The sequence below is a fragment of the Uranotaenia lowii genome, chromosome 2 (assembly GCF_029784155.1).
Source record: "Uranotaenia lowii strain MFRU-FL chromosome 2, ASM2978415v1, whole genome shotgun sequence".
In the NCBI taxonomy this organism is placed as follows: domain Eukaryota; kingdom Metazoa; phylum Arthropoda; class Insecta; order Diptera; family Culicidae; genus Uranotaenia; species Uranotaenia lowii.
Genome location: NC_073692.1, coordinates 45,147,792 through 45,166,474, shown reverse-complemented (window position 1 = coordinate 45,166,474; position 18,683 = coordinate 45,147,792). Strand labels below are relative to the sequence as shown.

Here is an 18,683-nt window from a genome sequence, read left to right as displayed (position 1 = left end):
GTAGAAAGAATCGAAGCTTTCTTCCGGTATCCCATGGATTTCAGCTACTTCATTCAAAACTTTTCGGCTATTGCCTACAACTGAGACATTAAACCGGGTCGTTTGTCGTTTGCCGGTCGGCCATTCGGATTGAACATTGCGCTCAACTACCGTGACGCCAGCGGAAATCAGTTTTCCGAAGACGTCTTCAATGAAACCGTTTCGATTATCGAAATCGATGAGGGTCTGGATGGGGAAACGTTCTTCCTGTACGTGTTCCTGGCGGCTGTTGTAGTTTTGTTGCTGGTGCTCGGCCAACAATTCCTGGATCGTATGGCAAGCGTAAACGCTCCCCAGCTGCCCGTGGAAACCGGAACCACAAGTACCAAGGATGTGGACTATGAATGGATTCCACAAGAAACACTCAAGAGGATTCGTAAGTTTTTCTTGTTTTTTTTTTCTTATAGAAACTAGACTTTCTTTCTGGAACATATTTCGATAACCAACTTCAAAATCTTCAATGAACGAAAATTGGAAGTCCTAATACTTAATTGTACTAGCCCACTAACGAAAGTGGTTTGTTTCTTCCAGAAAATTCTCCCAAGGGCGACAAAGTGTCCCCGAAGCAAAGCCCACGACAGCGGAAGGCAAAGCGAGCTGACAGTGCCGATGATTGAATCAACGACTTGGAGAACTCATTGCTTTGAGAAGAGTAGCTATCGTTAACAAAGCATAAAACAGAGACACAAATATGTAGAATGCCCATCACCATCATCAACACAAAAAGCACAATCGGCGTGGAACGATAATTCTGGCATTATTTTCCGGAAAGTCGTTTGACCGAATAGTTAGTTGGCATAACAAATTATAATGAAAAAAATTTGTATTATGCGAAAGGTCACATTATGCTAGATAACCGTTACGTGAAATAACCCTAAAGTCAAAACGGGACGAGCCAGATTATTTCCATTGGCAAACATGAGTGATGAGTCCGGTGCGTGACTGCACTCGTTTTTGTGAAGGACATTTATGAACGATTTAGTCAAAATGAGTTGAAAACATCGGAAACTTCCTATTAGAAACATCCACATAAAACAACGTTGTAGTTTATTTTTGTTGTCATAACGTACCAATTGTCGCAATTTGCAATCATTTTGTTAAGGAAGATTTTTTTGATCTTTATAATCAGAACAAACATGATTTTTGTACTGGTAGGAATGAATCGGAGTTCCGACGCAGCAGGAAATTGAGCGGTTCGATGATAGAAGCGCATGAATGGATAGAAATGAGATGCGATTATAGAAATGATCCGGTAAGTAAAATATTCCGATTTGAGGTTCAGCAAGAATAAAATTGTTGTATGTTTCCCTATTGTAGAAAGCTTATCCAATGGATCTCGACTTCTAAGGTCTATCGCACTAGTTTGCCTTGGGTTACCTTATCACCTACACCTTGAAGACGATGCTCTCACTTAGCTGTTTGTGGTAGAAGGATGCAAACGAATAGAAGAGACGATATTGAATCCGGATGAAATCGTCAAATCCGCTCGCTGTTGAACTAAAGATGTAGCCATGCTTGGTGTCAAAATCAAGTAGAAGCCATTGTGTGCCAAATATTTACTAGAAGAAATTCATCAGATAATCGACGGCGGAGAGTATCCCGTACAATCAACAGCAGAACAAGAAGAAGAAGAGAGTATCCCAATGGACACATGTCTGTCACTGGGGATGTTTGGCCATCTCTCAGTCGATCTTATGGGTTCCAGTTTTGATAGTAAGCGTTCGATACAGCATTTTAAGGTGGTCTGCCGAAAGTTGAGTCATGGAAAGATCTTTTTCTAGCTTATGCCGAAATCGAATGACAAGAGTTTTTCAAAAGTTAGTTAAATCTCGAGATGGAATGCTGCGGACGAAAGCTTGTAAAGACGAAGCAACTCATATTACAGGTCCCATTGAAAATGTCCAGGTAAAATGTCGCTGAATGATATTATTTCAAATCCAGCTCGAAATCGAGTAGAGGCAAAGTCTCTTGAGCACCACCACCGGACAAACATTCGGAACATACGACTGGAAGTGCGGAATATAATATGAAATTGAAATTCTTCGATACAAAAATTTACAAATAAAATAAATGTGTTAAATAAGTGTGTTTGTCTGTTTTTTTTTTCGGAAAACAAAGTTTAATAAGCTTAAAATACCAAAAAGTGAGCTCGCTATGGTTTTCAATATTTTTATTGTTGTTTGACGATATGCTGTATTGCCATTATTTGATTATTTGATCATTGGATAAAGATAACACGTATGACCAACTCGTTACGGAAAGAGTTAAAAAGGCAATAAAAATGGAATGGTAACTGTACTTACTTCCCTGTATCGTTGAAGGATGAATCATCCTTCGGGATGAAAATCCAGAGAAAAATTAAAAGAATTCCCTGTTTCGTAAGGCTATAGTTTGGATAAGGACTAGTAGAGAGGTGCCACCGGTTACAGTTACGTTGCTTCTAAAATTTATAATGACCTACGTTTGAATGGTCGGTGGCATCATCATCATTTTGATTTTTCAAATCAAGAAAATCATGTAAATTAAACTCGCACCCTTTTCCTTTCCCAAAAGTAGTTTTGATGCTAATAGTTGAGATGCCGCAAGTCTCCTGCTAACAAAGTATAAAGAAATTGATAAAATTGGCACACACATCCTTTAGAAGTGCACGACTTTAATAAACCTATTTGGGAAAAAAGTTATATATAATAAGTATATTAATAAAAAAAGAAATATTCTAGGATTCGGCTTGTTTTGTTCGTTGTTTTTTTAACATATTTAATGCCTTTTTTATAGAGATAAACAAGTTATTTCATAAAACGCATAAATAGGTAATACATTTGTCCAGCTTTTTTAAGTCACAAGTATTTTTTTTGCAATATATTTATTTATTTATTTATTTTTTTAATTTCTTTATTCGAAACGGCTTATACCTTGAGGCTTCAAGGAGCCAAACTCGTTTTGTATGTTCACAATTGTTTGCTTAGGTCTACAACACTATTTTTTTTTTATCAATATAGGGATTCGCTTCACGTAATTTTCCATCCGGCGAAATTTTCATTTTCGAGTAAGTACAACCACTGGTACAACTTTATTTATGGTAGGGTTCAACAACCTCAATTATACGACAATAGATAAGTACAATTGGTCAGCAGTAGGTGTTGGGTGACACTTGGCTTGAAGCTTGAAGTGTCCGGGAAAGCTGAAAAAAATTAAGTCTTATTTTTATTTTCCGAAAAAAAAATCTATATAGATATATAAAAATGAATGTTTGTCTGTCTGTCTGATTGTTCTCTATAGACTAGAAAACTACTGTTCCGATCAACGTGAAATTGGGTGTATGAGAGTATTCGGGGTAGGAGATGGTTTCAACAATACTTTCAAATCAGGAAGGGCTTCCATACAAAATTAACATAAAATATGGAACACCCATACAATTTTTAAGCATATTCCATAAAATTTCGTGGCAAATCAAATTTTTGCAGCATGAATCTATTTGTTGTCTTGTTGGACAAATTTTGACATATTCTGATGATTCATTGTATTGAAACCCCTTTGCCACTGTTAAAATGAGGGAGCTCCCATATACATTCAATATAATAGGTGATAGAATCCCATTAATTTTCAAACTATTTCCACCAAATTTGGCACACATCAAACTTTATAGTTTAAACATCATAAGGCGTTTCCCTGTATTTAAAAGGGACTTCTATACAAATTAATCAAACATATGAAAAAAATCCTTATATAAATTTCAATCCTTATATAAATTTCAGGATATTTTCATTAAAATTCGATGCAAATAAATTTTCTCATTCCGGAGATCGTACAAAATCAGATTCCGGAAGTTAAATTGAATTATTTGGTACAAAAATTAAAATCAACATTCCTATTTACCAGAAACGAAAATTCAGATTTAACTAAAAAACTGACTAAATCGTGTTTCAACTGTCAAGACAGCAACCGTTTTGCAGAAAATCTTCTGTGGAAAGGGAATGTAGTCAGAAGCGCTCTTGATGATTTTCAATCATTTTTGTTAACAATGAGCGTTACTATTTTAAAGGGTAATTTTATACGAGACATTTCCTTCTTCCTTGTTTGCAGCCGATCGAAAAAATTTACAGTATCGTTCATAATTGTATAGAAATTGGAAGCACGCGCACTGTCACTCCGACTTTGAACATCCATAAATTTTCACTCTGATGATATTTCTTGATCAAATTTTCTGCGTAAGATAGATCAACTATCACGCTATTTTAAAATTTGTGCGGCCTGAGATACAGTAGTTCTACAAAAATCGGACGTTTTGGACTTTCGCCATTCAAATTGCAATATCTCAGGAAATACGCAACATTTTTTACTGAAATTTTGCAGGGTGGTTGTTGGAATATTGAGTAAGCATTGAGTTTCTGAGATATTGCAATTTGAATGGCAAAAGTCCAAAAAGTCCGATTTTTGTAGAACTACTATATCTCAGGCCAAACAAACTTTAGAAAGCTCAAATTTTGTGATATAATAGTGTGATAGTTGATCAATCTTACAGAGTAAAAAGTTATGGATGTTCAAAGTCGAAATGACAGTGCGCGTGCTTCCAATTTCTATACAATTATTAACGGTACTGTAGTTCGGAATGCGGATGCTCAGCACTGGTGAAAAAAAAAATTACTCTAAGAAACTTCGGACTGCTCACCCTAACTTTCTAGATTTAGACTGGTGCTTTAAAAAGGCGGCTTGGTAGCTCGCGTACACTCATGCGGATGACTCGACGTTTGCCTCCGTCATCCTTGCTGTGCCGCCGATTCCATTTTCTCGCGAACCTGCAGTGAATGTTGGAGGTTTTTGACTTTAGACTAAAATTTATGTTTTCGTTAGAACTTACCTCGAACTTCTGCCCTATCAAAGTTCCTCCTGATTGAAATACCTTGACCAAAGTCTTTTGGACGCGTCAGTGCGATCGAATTGGGAAGGCAAAGCCGACTGTTGAGGAATCCTGGGAGATTTTTTGTGGTGAACAAAAAGGTCTGGCATCCGCATCCTACGAATTTATTGTGGTCACACATTATCGTCCAGCGCATGACGGAAGTGAGTAAACGGGGCGGCGAACAATGTTAGATCCAACAACGTCGACGTTTAATTGAAGGAGTTCATAAAATCTAGAAATTTCCGTCGACTGTTGATGAATCGTTAATCCTGTCCTGCTAACAGGACAACAGAAGCCGATTCCGCCGCTGGAAAAGTTAGAAAAAAAAATGTTAGTAACATCCCTTTAACTTGAATTTTTTAAATTTTAAAGCATAACAAATCAGCTACTAACCTGATCTGAAGTTGATCTGTTCTTCCCGCTGCCTAAGGGCCATTTTTCGCCTTAGCTACAGCCGCTGCTTCTGAAAAAGGTTCGACCGGGACGAATCCAATCGATTGATTTGAGTTGAATCAGATTTCTCGATTTTTGATGTAATTGAGGAAAGTTTTCTGCCAGGCGATGCAGGATGACATAGATCTGTACTAAAAAGATCATAACAAAGCTCTCACGCTAACACTGGCTTGACGTATGATTGAACATTTTAAACTTATATTTTTGCATTATATTATGGCGCCGGATAGCTAAATTCATGCCATCCTGCAAATGTTCCAAAATAATTTAGTACAGATCCATGCCATCCTGCAACCGAACGGTGCCATTCTCAAGGGATGTCTATACATAGGCTGCGTTCTCTGCAGGATGGCATGGATCTGTACTAAATAATTTTTCGTTTTCCGTCGTTTGTTTTGATTTTGATATTCATCTTGCTTTCGGTAATGCCTGTGCGGCGAATTCGGTTAAAATTTTAGAAAATCATTTGCTCAACGCTAATTTTCGTCGGGACAGAAGTGTGGAGTGCATTTAGGTCTCGATCACAGGAAGAATTACGGAAAGATTTAGATACCCGAATGTTTTGTATTGTGTGATTGTTTGCCGGTTCGAAATTCGTTGGGGTATCGTTTTAGTTAAACATGAATCCGTCGGAAGTGATGTTGTAAGTTTACTCGAACGTCCATTGATCGTTTTTTTCCGGGATTTTGCTAGTGATATAAGATAATTGTCGCGAATTGCTTCGGTTCGGCTCATGATGACCGGTGAATATTACCCCCCTGGAAGAGTGATCAATAGATGGTTTGCTGAAGAAGCAATTCTACAAGTCGCAAGAGGGGCAAGCGAGAGCGGAAGTGGGAAAAGCCTTGTACTTGTTGCAGGATAATCCGGATGCGTTGTCCAAGTGCAGTTAACATCCCAGCCTCAGGTCTCTCAGCCTACAAGGTTTGGTAATGCAGACAATGATGGCTTCGAATGGTGAAACTTACCAGGGGCCTCGGTTGGAGCACTGCAATTTCTAGCTAGAACGTTGTCTATGGGGAAAACAATTTTTGCTATAATATTAGCTACATGGAGGATGCCCAGCACCGGCTTTCATACGCTTGATGGACCTGCTTCGAAATTGTTTTGAAGTTGATTGGGCGGAACCTCAGCATATGATCCCGATTAACTGGCGACCGGCGGGTGATTGTTTTTTCGATCGAGAGAAAATGCTTGGCTGCAAAGTGTTCCATTGGCGTTGGCTTCAGTTAACATTTTAAGGTAATGTAACATTTTCAACGATCATATTTGTTGTTTAAAAGTAAAATTAAAAACTAACTTAGTAAATCTTATAAATTTTTACTCCGTTGATTAGCAGTCAACTGTTCGGGAAAGTAAGGCACCTTAAGTAGCTGCTCGTTTGAATCAGCTCTTTTAGTTTTGGCTGCTACAATAAAAATGTGCCTGGACTCGTGAGATGCTGCTACCCACTAATCTGACCTAATCGAATCGTTTTCGAGAATACAGAATTAAACTTGAATATCATTTTTCGACAACTTTCTATAGCTTCAACTTTTCTCTTCCGATCGCAAGCGAAAATCAGTCTTTGCCCTTTTTCAGCCACTGTCACTTACGTCCGTCCAGGGAGGTCAGCTGAAGGGATTTTCGAATCTGTGCTCACTGGTTTTAACATTTCCCCGACCCTGTTTCCTAGACAGATTTACCAATTGCCTCAATCTCTATGTCTGCGAGTATAGCCACAGGTCGCCGAAACAGTCCACAGGAAGTGCGAACCACCGCCTGTGGAACACGGCCGTCTTTTCCAACGATGACTTCAGCTACTTGTCCACGGACCCATCCGTTGCTGTTTTGATCATCCGTGATATACACTAAACCGCCTGGCTTCAGCGTTCACGTTCAACGACGGCATATATTCCTTTAGCCACCGCTTCCATAGTTCATCGGCGATGCACTGGAACCTCTGGTAAGTGCTTCGAAGTGCCTCTGCCAGACTTGTTAGCGCTATGCAAAGATCCTTCAGTTCGGTTACCATGCCACGCAAAAAATGGTTCGGCGTAAGCGCCTCAGCAATAACGGTCTTAGTGTGTTTCATCGCTCATTCGGTGTTCCGCATTCAGGTTTCCATAGTCGTCTTGACCGTTCGTACCATCCGCTCCCATATACCCCCCATATGGGGTGCAAAAGGTGGATTGAAGCGTTAGTGAACACGATAGCGCAGTCTGTTCCGATTCGACGAATCTGCTCTTGAAGTTCCTTTCAGGTTGGCCGTTGTCAAAGAAGATAACAATATGAGGGCCTCTGCGCAGCACGAATCTCCGAATTGCCGTGATACACGAATCACAACTTGTGTGTGTGTGCCACTTCCAGGTGCACTGCACGGACCGCCAGGCGCGTGAAAGGTTCAATCCACCGTTTCTCGACACGACATCCCACGATTACTTCAAACGGTCCAAAATAGTCGACTCCCACATGACTGAAGCGGCTCAGGAAAGGCGTGCGATACGTGCGGTCGGCTCCTTTTTACTTTGCACCATTGGCAATTATCCATCGACCGCTACACACAGCTCCTCAGCTTAGGGATATAAAAGCGTTGCCGAACTTCGTTAAACGTGGTCTCCCGGTTAGCGTGTGCAAAACGCCGATGATAATCAGCTAGCAGTAGACTAGTGATTTCGTGGGCGCTTGGTAGGATGATGGAGAATTTCGTATCGTATGGAATGAATTCTGCAGATTTTGTCCTGCCGTTCATTCGCAACACGTCACAATCGTCCAGGAACGGCCTACGATGATAGATGACACTGTGTTTCTCGATCGGAAGACGTCACGGATCACCAATCTCTTCAATCGTTCGGTGGCGTCCGGAATAACCTCGACAGTTGGAGATAAATCTGTAAACGCAACAGATCCCAACAGACTCACATCGATGATAGGTTCGTTCGTCTTGAAAGTGTGGGACATGTGGCACGCTCGAAGCTCGATTGTGGTGTTTGGTATTGGTGTTTTCTGCGTCGGCCACCTCTCTTCTGGTTGCTGGAGAAACTCCCGTTGAACCAGGTGCAGTCGTGGCAATCAAGACATCGTTTGCTACTTCTGCGGGGAATCTGGTTATCGAAAACGAGATTGTGCGGCGTGGCTCAAAACTAAGAAGAACGGCACGCACAAAAATCGAGCGAAGTTGTTTTCCGAGGCAACTACCTAAGGGTCCGGCGCCGATTGACCGACGCATAGGGCTGAGATAAAAGATCTCCACTGCTGGCGATCCGGAGCCAGCGTCTTCACTTGCTGCCAGCTAAGGTTCTCGTCAACTGTGCGGATTTCAGTGGCTAGACTTCGCCGCCACGAGCTTCTAGGCCTGCCTCTTCTTCGATGCCCATCTGGATTCCAGTCAAGCGCCTCTCTGCAAATCTCGTTTTCACCTCTTCGCAGTGTGTGCCCAATCCATTTCACTTACGTTCCCGAATCTCGATTTCTAGCGCCTTTTGATGACACCGGCGATGAAGTTCAACGTTTGAGATCCAGTTGCCAGGCCACCAAGCGCGGATGATGTTCCGCATGATGTTTCGGAGACTCGCAAACAAAAATCGGGCTTTTCTGATCCGGGTTTCGATGTCCTTCTTGGTACCACCATCAGGCGTAATCTGGCTACCAAGATACTGGAAGCACTCCACTGTCTCAACCTGTTGTCCAGTTATCACGAAATTGGAACGATTTTCTGTATTGACTTCCATCGACTTGGTCTTTCCGACATTGATTTTGAGACCTGCTACCAGAGCTTTCGGTGAGGTCGTCGAGTTTGCTCTGCATGTCTTGTTGTGTTTGGGCGAACAAAACAATATCGTCTGCCAGGTCAAGGTCGTTCAGTTGCTCAATTGCTGAAGGATTCCACGGCAATTCTCGGTTTGGTCTACAGCCATCGATCCAGTCAAGATCTCATCCATTACGATGAGAAAAAGCAGCGGTGACAAAATACATCCCTGTCTCACTTCAGCAGTTACCGGGATTGGTTCGGACAAGACACCGTCGTGCCGAAAAGGCCTCGATGAGATGGACTAGTTTCTCTGGGTGTTGGAAAACTGGCCACCGTGCCAGTCCGCGGTTGTTCAAAAGTCGCTGAGAAATAACAGCGAAAACTAAACGTCATCGTTGCCGCCAAAAGTGACCGCACGAGGAAATTTTCACTTCTGTTAGCCATTTCGTATCGAGTTGCGTACTGCGTAGAAGCAGAAAGTTTGTATTTGTACTGAAAACTAAATTTCGAAGTGTTCCGTTTTGTTAATTATCGTTGATTTTTGGAATCAGGAGCCTAGGATCATGTAGGTATACATGTAGTTTAAAGTGGCTCGTTATTAACTTTTGTATTTTAGTGTCAGGCAAAAGCGCTGATATTGGGTTGACCATCTCTGTTGAACAGAGCGCTAAAAGTAGCAAATCGGTAATTTTTATTAATTTTATTGTATAACGCCGCAAATTACCCAGAATATTGTCCACAGGACTCTTTGCTCTCGATACGAGGTTGAACTGAGTTGTTTTAGGGCTGGAATAGCTAGGGTCACTGATTTGTAAGTTCTAACCTATAAATTCATTTTGAACCATGTTTGTAATAATGTATCATTTATTCCGTAGAATTGAAGCACTACAAAACTATAAATGTAGTCTGCTATCAGTACTAGTGCATCGCTTTTCATTTGCCGCCCTATCACAACACTGGGACCCCTCGTCGTCTAAGAGCAGCCCAGATGTTTTCGTGGTTCAGTCGGTCAAATGCTTTTTCGAAATCAACGAACACCAGCAGAAAAGAGTCCTGGAATTCGTTGATTTGTTCCAGTATTATTCGTAGCGTTGTGATGTGGTCCACACATGATCGTCCGGATCGGAATCCAGCTTGTTGCCGTCGGAGTGTAGCGTCGATTTTCTCCTGGATCCTGTTCAGGATCACTTTGCAGAGTACTTTGAGGGTTGTACAGATCAAAGTTATGCCACGCCAGTTACCGCACTCTGTCAGGTCTCCTTACTTCGGGACCTTTACGAGGATACCCTGCATCAAGTCGGCCGGGAATGTTGCAGTATCCCAAATGTCAGCGAAAAGACGGTGCAACATTTGTGAAGACAAGGCAGAGTCGGCTTTGAGCATTTCAGCAGGAATGCAATCGATTCCAGGCGCTTTGTTGGATTTCATGTCCTTGATTGCCGCTTCTATTTCAGCCAGCGAGGGCGCTTCCGAGTTGACGCCATTAATGCGACTTACTGTGGGCGCCTCGAGCTGCGGGTTCTGTTGGCCATTGCTATTTGTAACTCGGAAGAGTTGTTCAAAATGCTCAGTCCAACGCTTGAGCTGATGGCAGCGGCTCTCTCTCCCTCTTCGGCTAGGGAGTTTGTCCAGGCTCTCTTGTCTCGTCTACAAGCTCGTTTAACTGCCTTTTCCAGCTCCGCATATCGTAAGCGGGCGGCTGCTTTGGCTGACCCGGTACATGCCTGCTCAATTCAGACTTTCGCCTTTCTCCGATCATCGATCATCCTCCAGGTTTCATCCGACATCCATTCACTTCGTCTTCCACAAACTTTACCGAGAGTACCTTGGCTCGTGGTGATAAAGGCATTCTTGATTCCACAGCACTGTTCTTCGACTGTTCCGTCTGTCGGCAACTCCGAGGCTCGGGATTCTAGCTGTTCAACATATGCCCTTTTCACCTCTTGATTCTCCAACCGGCGGACGTCGTATCGACACCCGACTTTCTCCTCGCGCCGTTGGACACGCGCAACTCTCAGTCGTATCTCGCAAGGACGAGGTGATGGTCAGATGCAATATCTGCGCTTCGTTTGTTGCGGACATCAAGAAGGCTCCTTCTCCATTTTCGGCTGATGCAGATGTGGTCAATTTGATTTTCTGTTCGGCCATCTCGGGATACCCAAGTGACCTTATGTGCTGGTCGATGGGGGAAGAGCGATCCGCCGATCACCATGTTGTTGTTGCCACAAAATTCTACAAACAGCTCTCCGTTTTCGCTCACCTGTCCTAGACCATGGCGCCCCATGATGCGCTCAAAGTCCTGATTATCGGAGCCAATCTTTGCGTTGAAGTCGCCTAAGTGGATTTGAATGTCACCCTTCGGAATTCTCTCTGCAAATCGGCAACGTCAGTTGGCGCACAACACTGGACCATTGTAAGGTTTCTAACCCGTGTTCTGAATCTGGCTACGATTATTCTTTCGTTGATCGGTTCCTATCTTATACGGGCCGCATGGGCCTGCGGGCTTAATAGGAAACCAACTCCTCGTTCCCGAGTAGCGTGTTCTCCTCGTATGCCAGAGTAAAGCAGTACTTGCCCAGACTGTGTCTTGTGTTCTCCAGTGTTAGGCCAACGGACTTCGCTCAGTCCCAATATCTCTTGCTTGAGGCAGCTAGCTTCTCTAGTAAGTTGAGCCAGCTTACCTGGCTGGGCAAGGGTCAAAACATTCGAGGCAACTGAGGAGGCAAAATATATTTCAAGTGTCAGCACACAAGCTCGCACATGTGTGCTGATAAGAATCAGTTCCATGAGATGGAGTCAAACCGAAGTATTCCGAGGACGGTGACGGTTGCTGATGGCAAGCAAGCAGTGGTCGAAGGAGTTGGCTCATGCAAAATCCTTTGCTATGGTAGTGTTGAATATTCGAGTAAAAAACCAATTTTGGTAGCGAAACGCTTCAAACTGTAATTTATTATAAACATGTTGTTAGTTGGTTTTCAAAGCGTTCAATCTCACTCAAACTTACATTAATAGTGTTTCCTCGCAACTAATTCAACGATTATTCTGCTAATTCTTCCGGAAAGGATTTGATATCTTGAAATTGAGGTTATGGTTAATACAACGTGACATAGTGGCAATAAAATCTAACCTTTTTAGGAGAAACTCAGGCTTATTCAGATTAACTATAATTGCAGCCTGCTCGCCTTGAGTGAATCTAATATAGCAAAGAAGGAAAAATATTGTAATGGTTTGTTTAACTTTCAAATAAAGATCTTGATAATCACTTTCACCAATCACTTATTAAACCACGTCAATCGTCGGCCACGTTCAAGAGATTAAGCTGAGAAAAAAGGAGAAACTCATATAAACACCCGCACGCCGTCTGCTGTTCTGTCAGTTGTCAGAATTAGGTGTAGTCGCGTAATCTCGGGTGCGCCCTTTGCAGGAGCAGTGCACCCAGTTCTCAACAGTCTCCCCCCCGTAACGCTGGCCTCAGGGTCGTCTAGGTTCTGCGTTTCCCATTTGAATGTCTAAGACTGCCAATTTTGAGACCGCCTGCCGTGTGAGCCCCTTGTTTGTAAGTATGATAGCTTTGCGAATGCGTCCATCTGCACCATGGATTATCTCCTGAACCCGACCTCGAGTCCAACCGTTGCGCCGTGCTTCATTAACAACAACCACAAAGTCCCCGATTTTAACGGGTTTGACATCATTGAACCATTTCGTGCGGCGCGTTATTGAAGGCAAATATTCACGCACCCATCTACTCCAGAAAACATCAAGTTGTTGTTGAATTTGATTCCAAGTATGGCCTATCTCGTATTTCACAATGGATGTGTTTCCAGGTTTCTGTTTCACTCCATTCGAATTGCCAAGCAAAAAGTGATTGGGTGTCAGGGCTTCCTGCTCCTCTGACTCCAAAGGTAGATAAGTAAGAGGGCGTGAGTTCACTATCCCTTCGGCATCAACGGCTAGTGTGTACAGCGCTTCATCGTCAAGTTTCCGTCCAGATTGAACACACGCTTCCAGTGCCGTTTTGACGGAACGCACCATTCGCTCCCAGCATCCTCCCATATGCGGGGTTCCAGGCGGTATAAATACCCATTTGGTATTGGCATTTGTGAATGTCGATGCCATGTCTAAATGAAACTGCTGCATCTGTTTCTGAAGAATGTTGTCCGCCCCTCTAAAGTTAGTACCATTGTCCGAATGGATTTCTATTGGAGCTCCGCGTCTGCCGATGAACCTACGAATACTCATTATACATGATTGAGTACTTAGAGTGTGGACGATCTCAACATGTACGGCCCGTATCGTCATGCAGGTGAAAAGGGCCACCCATCTTTTCACCGAACTCCTCCCAATTTTGACGAACAAGGGGCCAAACAGATCCAACCCCACGTAGCTGAAAGGGCGAGTATAGGAAGCCAGTCTTGCTTCAGGTAGCGGAGCCATTCGAGGTATTTGAGGCTCTGATCGATACACCTTGCAATATTGACACTTACGGGTAATTCTTTTAACGACGGGTCGAAGCTGTGATATGTAGAAACATTGTCGCAATTCGTTGACTACGGTCTCTGAGTTACAGTGAAGGTACTTGCGATGATAATAATTTACGATGAGCTCGGTCACGTAATGATTTCTTGGTAAGATTACCGGAAATTTTAAATTAGATGCCACATTCTTCGCTGCTCCTACTCTACTATCAACTCGCAGCACGTCGTTTTCGTCCAAGTAAGGGCTGAGCTTTAAAATTACGCTGGTTTTAGCTAAAGGAATTCGTTGTTCTTTCGAAAGTGTTTGATTCCGTTTAAGAACGTTAATTTCATCCGAGAAGGCTTGCAACTGGCAAAGGCGAAATACAGCACTTTCACCGGCTAACAACTCATCTTGTTTAAGAAAACCGCTTACATTACCCTTCATGGCAAGGTTCTGCCACCGATATATATACGCCATCGTTCGTACTAAGCGCTCCCACTTAGAAAATTTGGTAAACTCAACTAACGGTTCTACTAATACAATCGTTCCAGAATGTACACAGGAAACTCTTAATTCTTCTGTCGTTGTCTTCACGGCCTTCGGTTGGGGCCAAGTTTGTTCTGATTCCCATAGGAATGCTGGCTCTCTAAACCAGCTATCAGATGAACATACTGGAGGTCCTTGCCCCCATTTGGTAGCGCAGTCGGCAACGTTAAACTTGGACGGAACCCAGCGCCATTCTGAAATGTTTGTTGTCGATAATATTTCTCCTACACGACATGCAACGAACTGGGTGAATCGGCGATGATCGGATCGAATCCATGCTAGCACCGTGCTAGAATCGGACCAAAATACAACCCGTTGGGCAGAGATTGCATGTCCTTCCGTGATACACTTCTTTAAGCGTGTCCCTAAGACGGCGGCCTGAAGTTCCAGACGTGGAATAGACCAATGTTTCAGCGGCGCAACCTTTGTTTTTGCTGCCACTAGGCTGCATTCGAAACCTCCTGAGTTGCTGGGGATGCGGAAGTAACCGACAGCAGCATACGCTTCCTCGCTGGCGTCAACAAATATGTGCAGCTCCGTTTGTTTGTAGCGACTATTATTTACCCCATCGAAGTAACAGCGGGGAATTCTAAGTCTAGATATGTGTTCGAATTGTTCCGTCCACCGCAACCATTTCTCAAAGGCATTCTTGTTTATTTGCTCGTCCCACTCAGTACCTGCGCGCCAGATATCCTGAAGTAGAACCTTCCCGTGAAGAACAAATGCGGCTAAAATACCAAGAGGATCAAAAAAACTCATCAAGCAACGCAAAACTTGGCGTTTCGTTGGGTGGTCACCTTTTGTTATAACATCACGGAGTTCTAGGGGGAGTGAAGTAGAATACGCCAAAAGGTCTTCTTCGGGCAACCAGTGCATGCCCAGTACACGTTCATAATTTCGGGATTCTAGATCCAAAGTTTTAGGATGTTGTGCGGCATTTTCGCCTAGGCTTTCTAGCACCTCTTTGTAGTTCGATCGCCAACCTCTAATGTTGAAACCGCCAGCTGCGTGGATCATTCGAACTTGTGAAGACACTGCGGAAGCCTCTTCGAGTGTCTCAAAACTGTCGACGTAGTCGTCAACGTAATGTCTTTGTACAATGCCTTCTACTGCCCTAGGATAACTTCTTTCAAATTCCTTCGCATTTTTATTCTTGACAAATTGTGCTGCTGCTGGCGAACAAGTGGCGCCAAATGTTGCTACATTCATAACATATATTTCTGGTAATTTTTCAGGATCTGATCTCCATAAGAAGCGTTGGGCCTGTTGGTCTCTAGGATCAATCATTATCTGATGATACATTTCGGTTATATCTGCAGTTACGGCAACCGGATATTGGCGAAAGCGAAAAAGTATCCAGGGAAGCGGAACAAGCTCATCAGGTCCCTTCAGCAACATCGAGTTTAAAGAAACTCCATTGACTGTTGCAGCGGCATCCCAAATCATCCGAACTTTCTCTGGTTTTTTCGGATTCATTACCACACCGAGTGGTAAATACCAAGTACGTCTAGGATCCGAGTTCATCTGTTCCGTTTCTGTTAGCTGGTGGGCATAACCCTTTGTCTGATAGTCTGCTAATTGTTTCATCAAATTTTCCCGTAGCGCAGGGTTTCTGGCCATCTTGCGTTCCAGACATTCCAAACGTTTCACGGCCATTGGGTAGCTATCGGGTAACTCAAAGTCGTCGAAACGCCATAGCAACCGAGTGGAAAACCTTTCTCCTACTCTGCACGTCGATTCCTCCAAAATGGAACGGGACCTCTGATCTGCCGCTGATTCCAACTTAACTCCAAACGAAACGCCTGTGTCTTCTTGAGAGACGAAATCACGTACCATATTGTGAAGTGACTCGGCTTCGGAACAATTACAGGTGTGGAAATTAATCGACGAGTTCTCCGGTTCACCACTACCGCCATAGACACACCATCCCAATCGAGTTTTTGCTGCTGTTGGTTCATCGGCTTTTCCTTCTCTGATTCGTAACGGCACTGTCAAACGTAGGTTATTTACACCGATCAAAATCCGAGGAACTGCGTCGACGTAGCTGGCCACTGGTAGGCCTTTTAGATGATCGTATTTTTTGACCAGGTTCTCATAATTTAACGTTTGCGCTGGAAGCGTCAACTCCTTGACCGTGCGCGTTTCTTTCAAAAGGTTTTTCTGATTATTCAGACCGGAAACAACGAGATCGACTAGCATAGAATTGGGTTCCATACGGGACATGCTGCCTGTCCACTGCAGGCACAGGGTTTGATGCATTCCTTTAAGTCCCAATTCATCGGTCAGGGCCTCTTCTATCAGCGTAAGAGAGGACCCTTCATCTATGAATGCAAAGGTTTGCACAACTTTATCATTTCCAAACACTTTTATTGGGATTATTCTAAAAAGAACCCCACGGTCTGAGCTTCGATGTGAGAGAGTTTCTCCGGTGACAATGTAATCATTTTGCCTTTCAGTTTTGGTTGGTTCTTCTGCCTTTAACGTGGATACAACTGGGGGTGACGAAGAACTGTGGGGGTGGAGCAGCGAATGATGGCGATTCGTGCAACTGGAAATCCCACATCTGTTGTTGCTACGGCAAGATCTTTTTCCGTGAGCGAAGAGACATATTCGGCATATTCCCATCGAAAGGATAAATTTCCAGCGTTCGTCTACATCCATGTGTTTAAATCTGGTGCAGTCCTTCAAGTAATGCCCACCAGAACAGCTCGGACATGCTTTCATGACCGGAGCATCTCTATCCTTCGATGGCTCAACGTGCGAATGTACTGCACCACGCTTTGCTTTGCTGCTCTCGTTCATCGTTGCACCGCTGTACACACAAACCCGGCTGACTGATTGCACTGCGTTTTTCATAAACAAACTAAAGGTCTTCAAATTCACCTCATTGAGTGTAGCAATATGTGTTGCCCATTGATACTTGATATGAGCAGGCAATCGACTGACGAGTTCTCCTAGCAACGACGGATTTGAAAGGTGGTCATAAAGATTAGCGGCCTCAAGGTTATCACAAATGCTATTTACGGCAATTCCATACTCAATTAGAGTCTCGAGGCGGTCTGGTTTTGGGGGTGGGGTTGCACGTATTTTTTCTAAAAGCGCATTAATTATCAATTCGGGCCGTCCGTAGAAAAGACGAAGTGTTTCCATTATTTGAGGAACGCATTTTGGCATGGTTAATTTACTACGAACGGCTTCTAAAGCAGGGCCTTTCAGGCAACGCTGTAGGCGAAGTAAATTTTCTGCTGGGCTATAGCCGCATGCTAAAGTGGTATCAGTAAACGTACTTATAAATACTGGCCACTCAGCGAGTACACCTGAAAACACAGGCAAATCGCGATGCATTACTTGGCGCGCAGCAATCTGGGAGGGCGTAGGTTGGTATGTGTCCCTAACATGGGAAAAATTAGATCTTTCTAGTGGGCTCAGTCCAAGTTGTTCTATGAGATGAGAAAGGGGCTCACTTTCTTCCTCTGGCAGTTGAGATTGGTCAATCAAAGTGAATGGAACAGTCTTACCTGCATTCTGTTGAATCGTCTTGCTAAGGGGGAGAGGCTGTTGTATACCGTTGATTGCGGGAACCTGATAGTACCCGGGCGGCATACCTGATGGGACCCCAAATGGTTGGGTACCTACAACCTCCACGTAATCCTCTGTCATTTGAGGCATTTTCGATGTTATTTTGGCTGTCGTCGGCTGCATGGGACTGATATCCATCTCCGATGTGCACAAGTGGGAATCGGGGATGGTTTTCGGCACCACCGAACGTTTGGGATATGCTCCTGTGTTTCGTTTTGGAGTGACCTGTCCCAGCTGTATGTTCTCCACCAAATCTTGTTGAATCGCGTTGCTTAACTGCTGCTGCTGATTCTTTCCTGGAGCCTGCCCCTCTTGGATAGCGACAGCACCGTTCGTAGTGGCGGTGTCGGCAATCCAGGAATGTATTCGTTTCTGGCGGGATCGATGGCTGACGACACTGTGGACTTCCTCCTCAATTGCGGAGATGTCCTCTTCCTGAAGCAGTTTAAACTTTTCGTCAACGTATTTTTTCTCTGCTTGGATTTCTTCCAACTTCGAATTGAGTTGTTCTTCGCGGATTTCCCGGGCAAGGCGATCCAGTGCGCGCTTCTCATCTAGCAGCTGCAGCTGGAGTGCTTTTCGTCGATTTCGGACACTGGGCGTAGTCAAAACGGAACTCTCGCTTATTGCCGGTATGCAATTCCGGCAGCTCCACGGACGTTCTTTAATTGAACCGGTAACTCCAGCACAGGATTGGTGCCACCAACTGTTGCATGTATCGCATTGGACCATGTTGTTCCACGAATCAGGCTTCCGACAGGCGACGCAATTATTTGCTTCTGAACCTGGAGTTCCATCCTTTCCTTCAATTGCTGATCCCGGCATATTAATTTTGAAGTTTGTTGAATATTCGAGTAAAAAACCAATTTTGGTAGCGAAACGCTTCAAACTGTAATTTATTATAAACATGTTGTTAGTTGGTTTTCAAAGCGTTCAATCTCACTCAAACTTACATTAATAGTGTTTCCTCGCAACTAA

At 43.5% G+C, this 18,683-nt stretch overlaps 2 protein-coding genes and 1 long non-coding RNA gene across 3 annotated transcripts in view; 1 reads left to right on the top strand and 2 right to left on the bottom strand.

Moving 5' to 3' along the window:
* The window catches only part of LOC129741333 (uncharacterized), an 18,507-nt gene extending 16,384 nt beyond the window's left edge, over positions 1–2,123 (top strand). Inside the window, 3 exon segments of the mRNA XM_055733056.1 lie at positions 9–415; positions 571–1,291; positions 1,357–2,123. Of these exon segments, the coding sequence (XP_055589031.1) occupies positions 9–415; positions 571–656 (493 nt within the window). The 3' untranslated portion in view covers positions 657–1,291; positions 1,357–2,123.
* A 794-nt stretch (positions 2,124–2,917) lies between these two features.
* Positions 2,918–5,734, bottom strand: LOC129746104 (uncharacterized). Its single transcript, XR_008737238.1, has 5 exons — positions 5,720–5,734; positions 5,333–5,638; positions 4,898–5,246; positions 4,709–4,835; positions 2,918–3,220 (listed from the first exon to the last, which is right to left on the bottom strand). It is a non-coding gene; the product is annotated as an uncharacterized LOC129746104 (long non-coding RNA).
* Positions 5,735–12,593: 6,859 nt separating this feature from the next.
* LOC129741332 (uncharacterized) lies at positions 12,594–18,530 on the bottom strand. The gene is made up of 2 exons (XM_055733054.1): positions 17,645–18,530; positions 12,594–17,185 (listed from the first exon to the last, which is right to left on the bottom strand). The coding sequence occupies exons 1-2, from the start codon at positions 18,528–18,530 to the stop codon at positions 12,594–12,596; spliced, it is 5,478 nt and encodes a 1,825-aa protein (XP_055589029.1).
* Between the last annotated feature and the right edge of the window lie 153 nt (positions 18,531–18,683).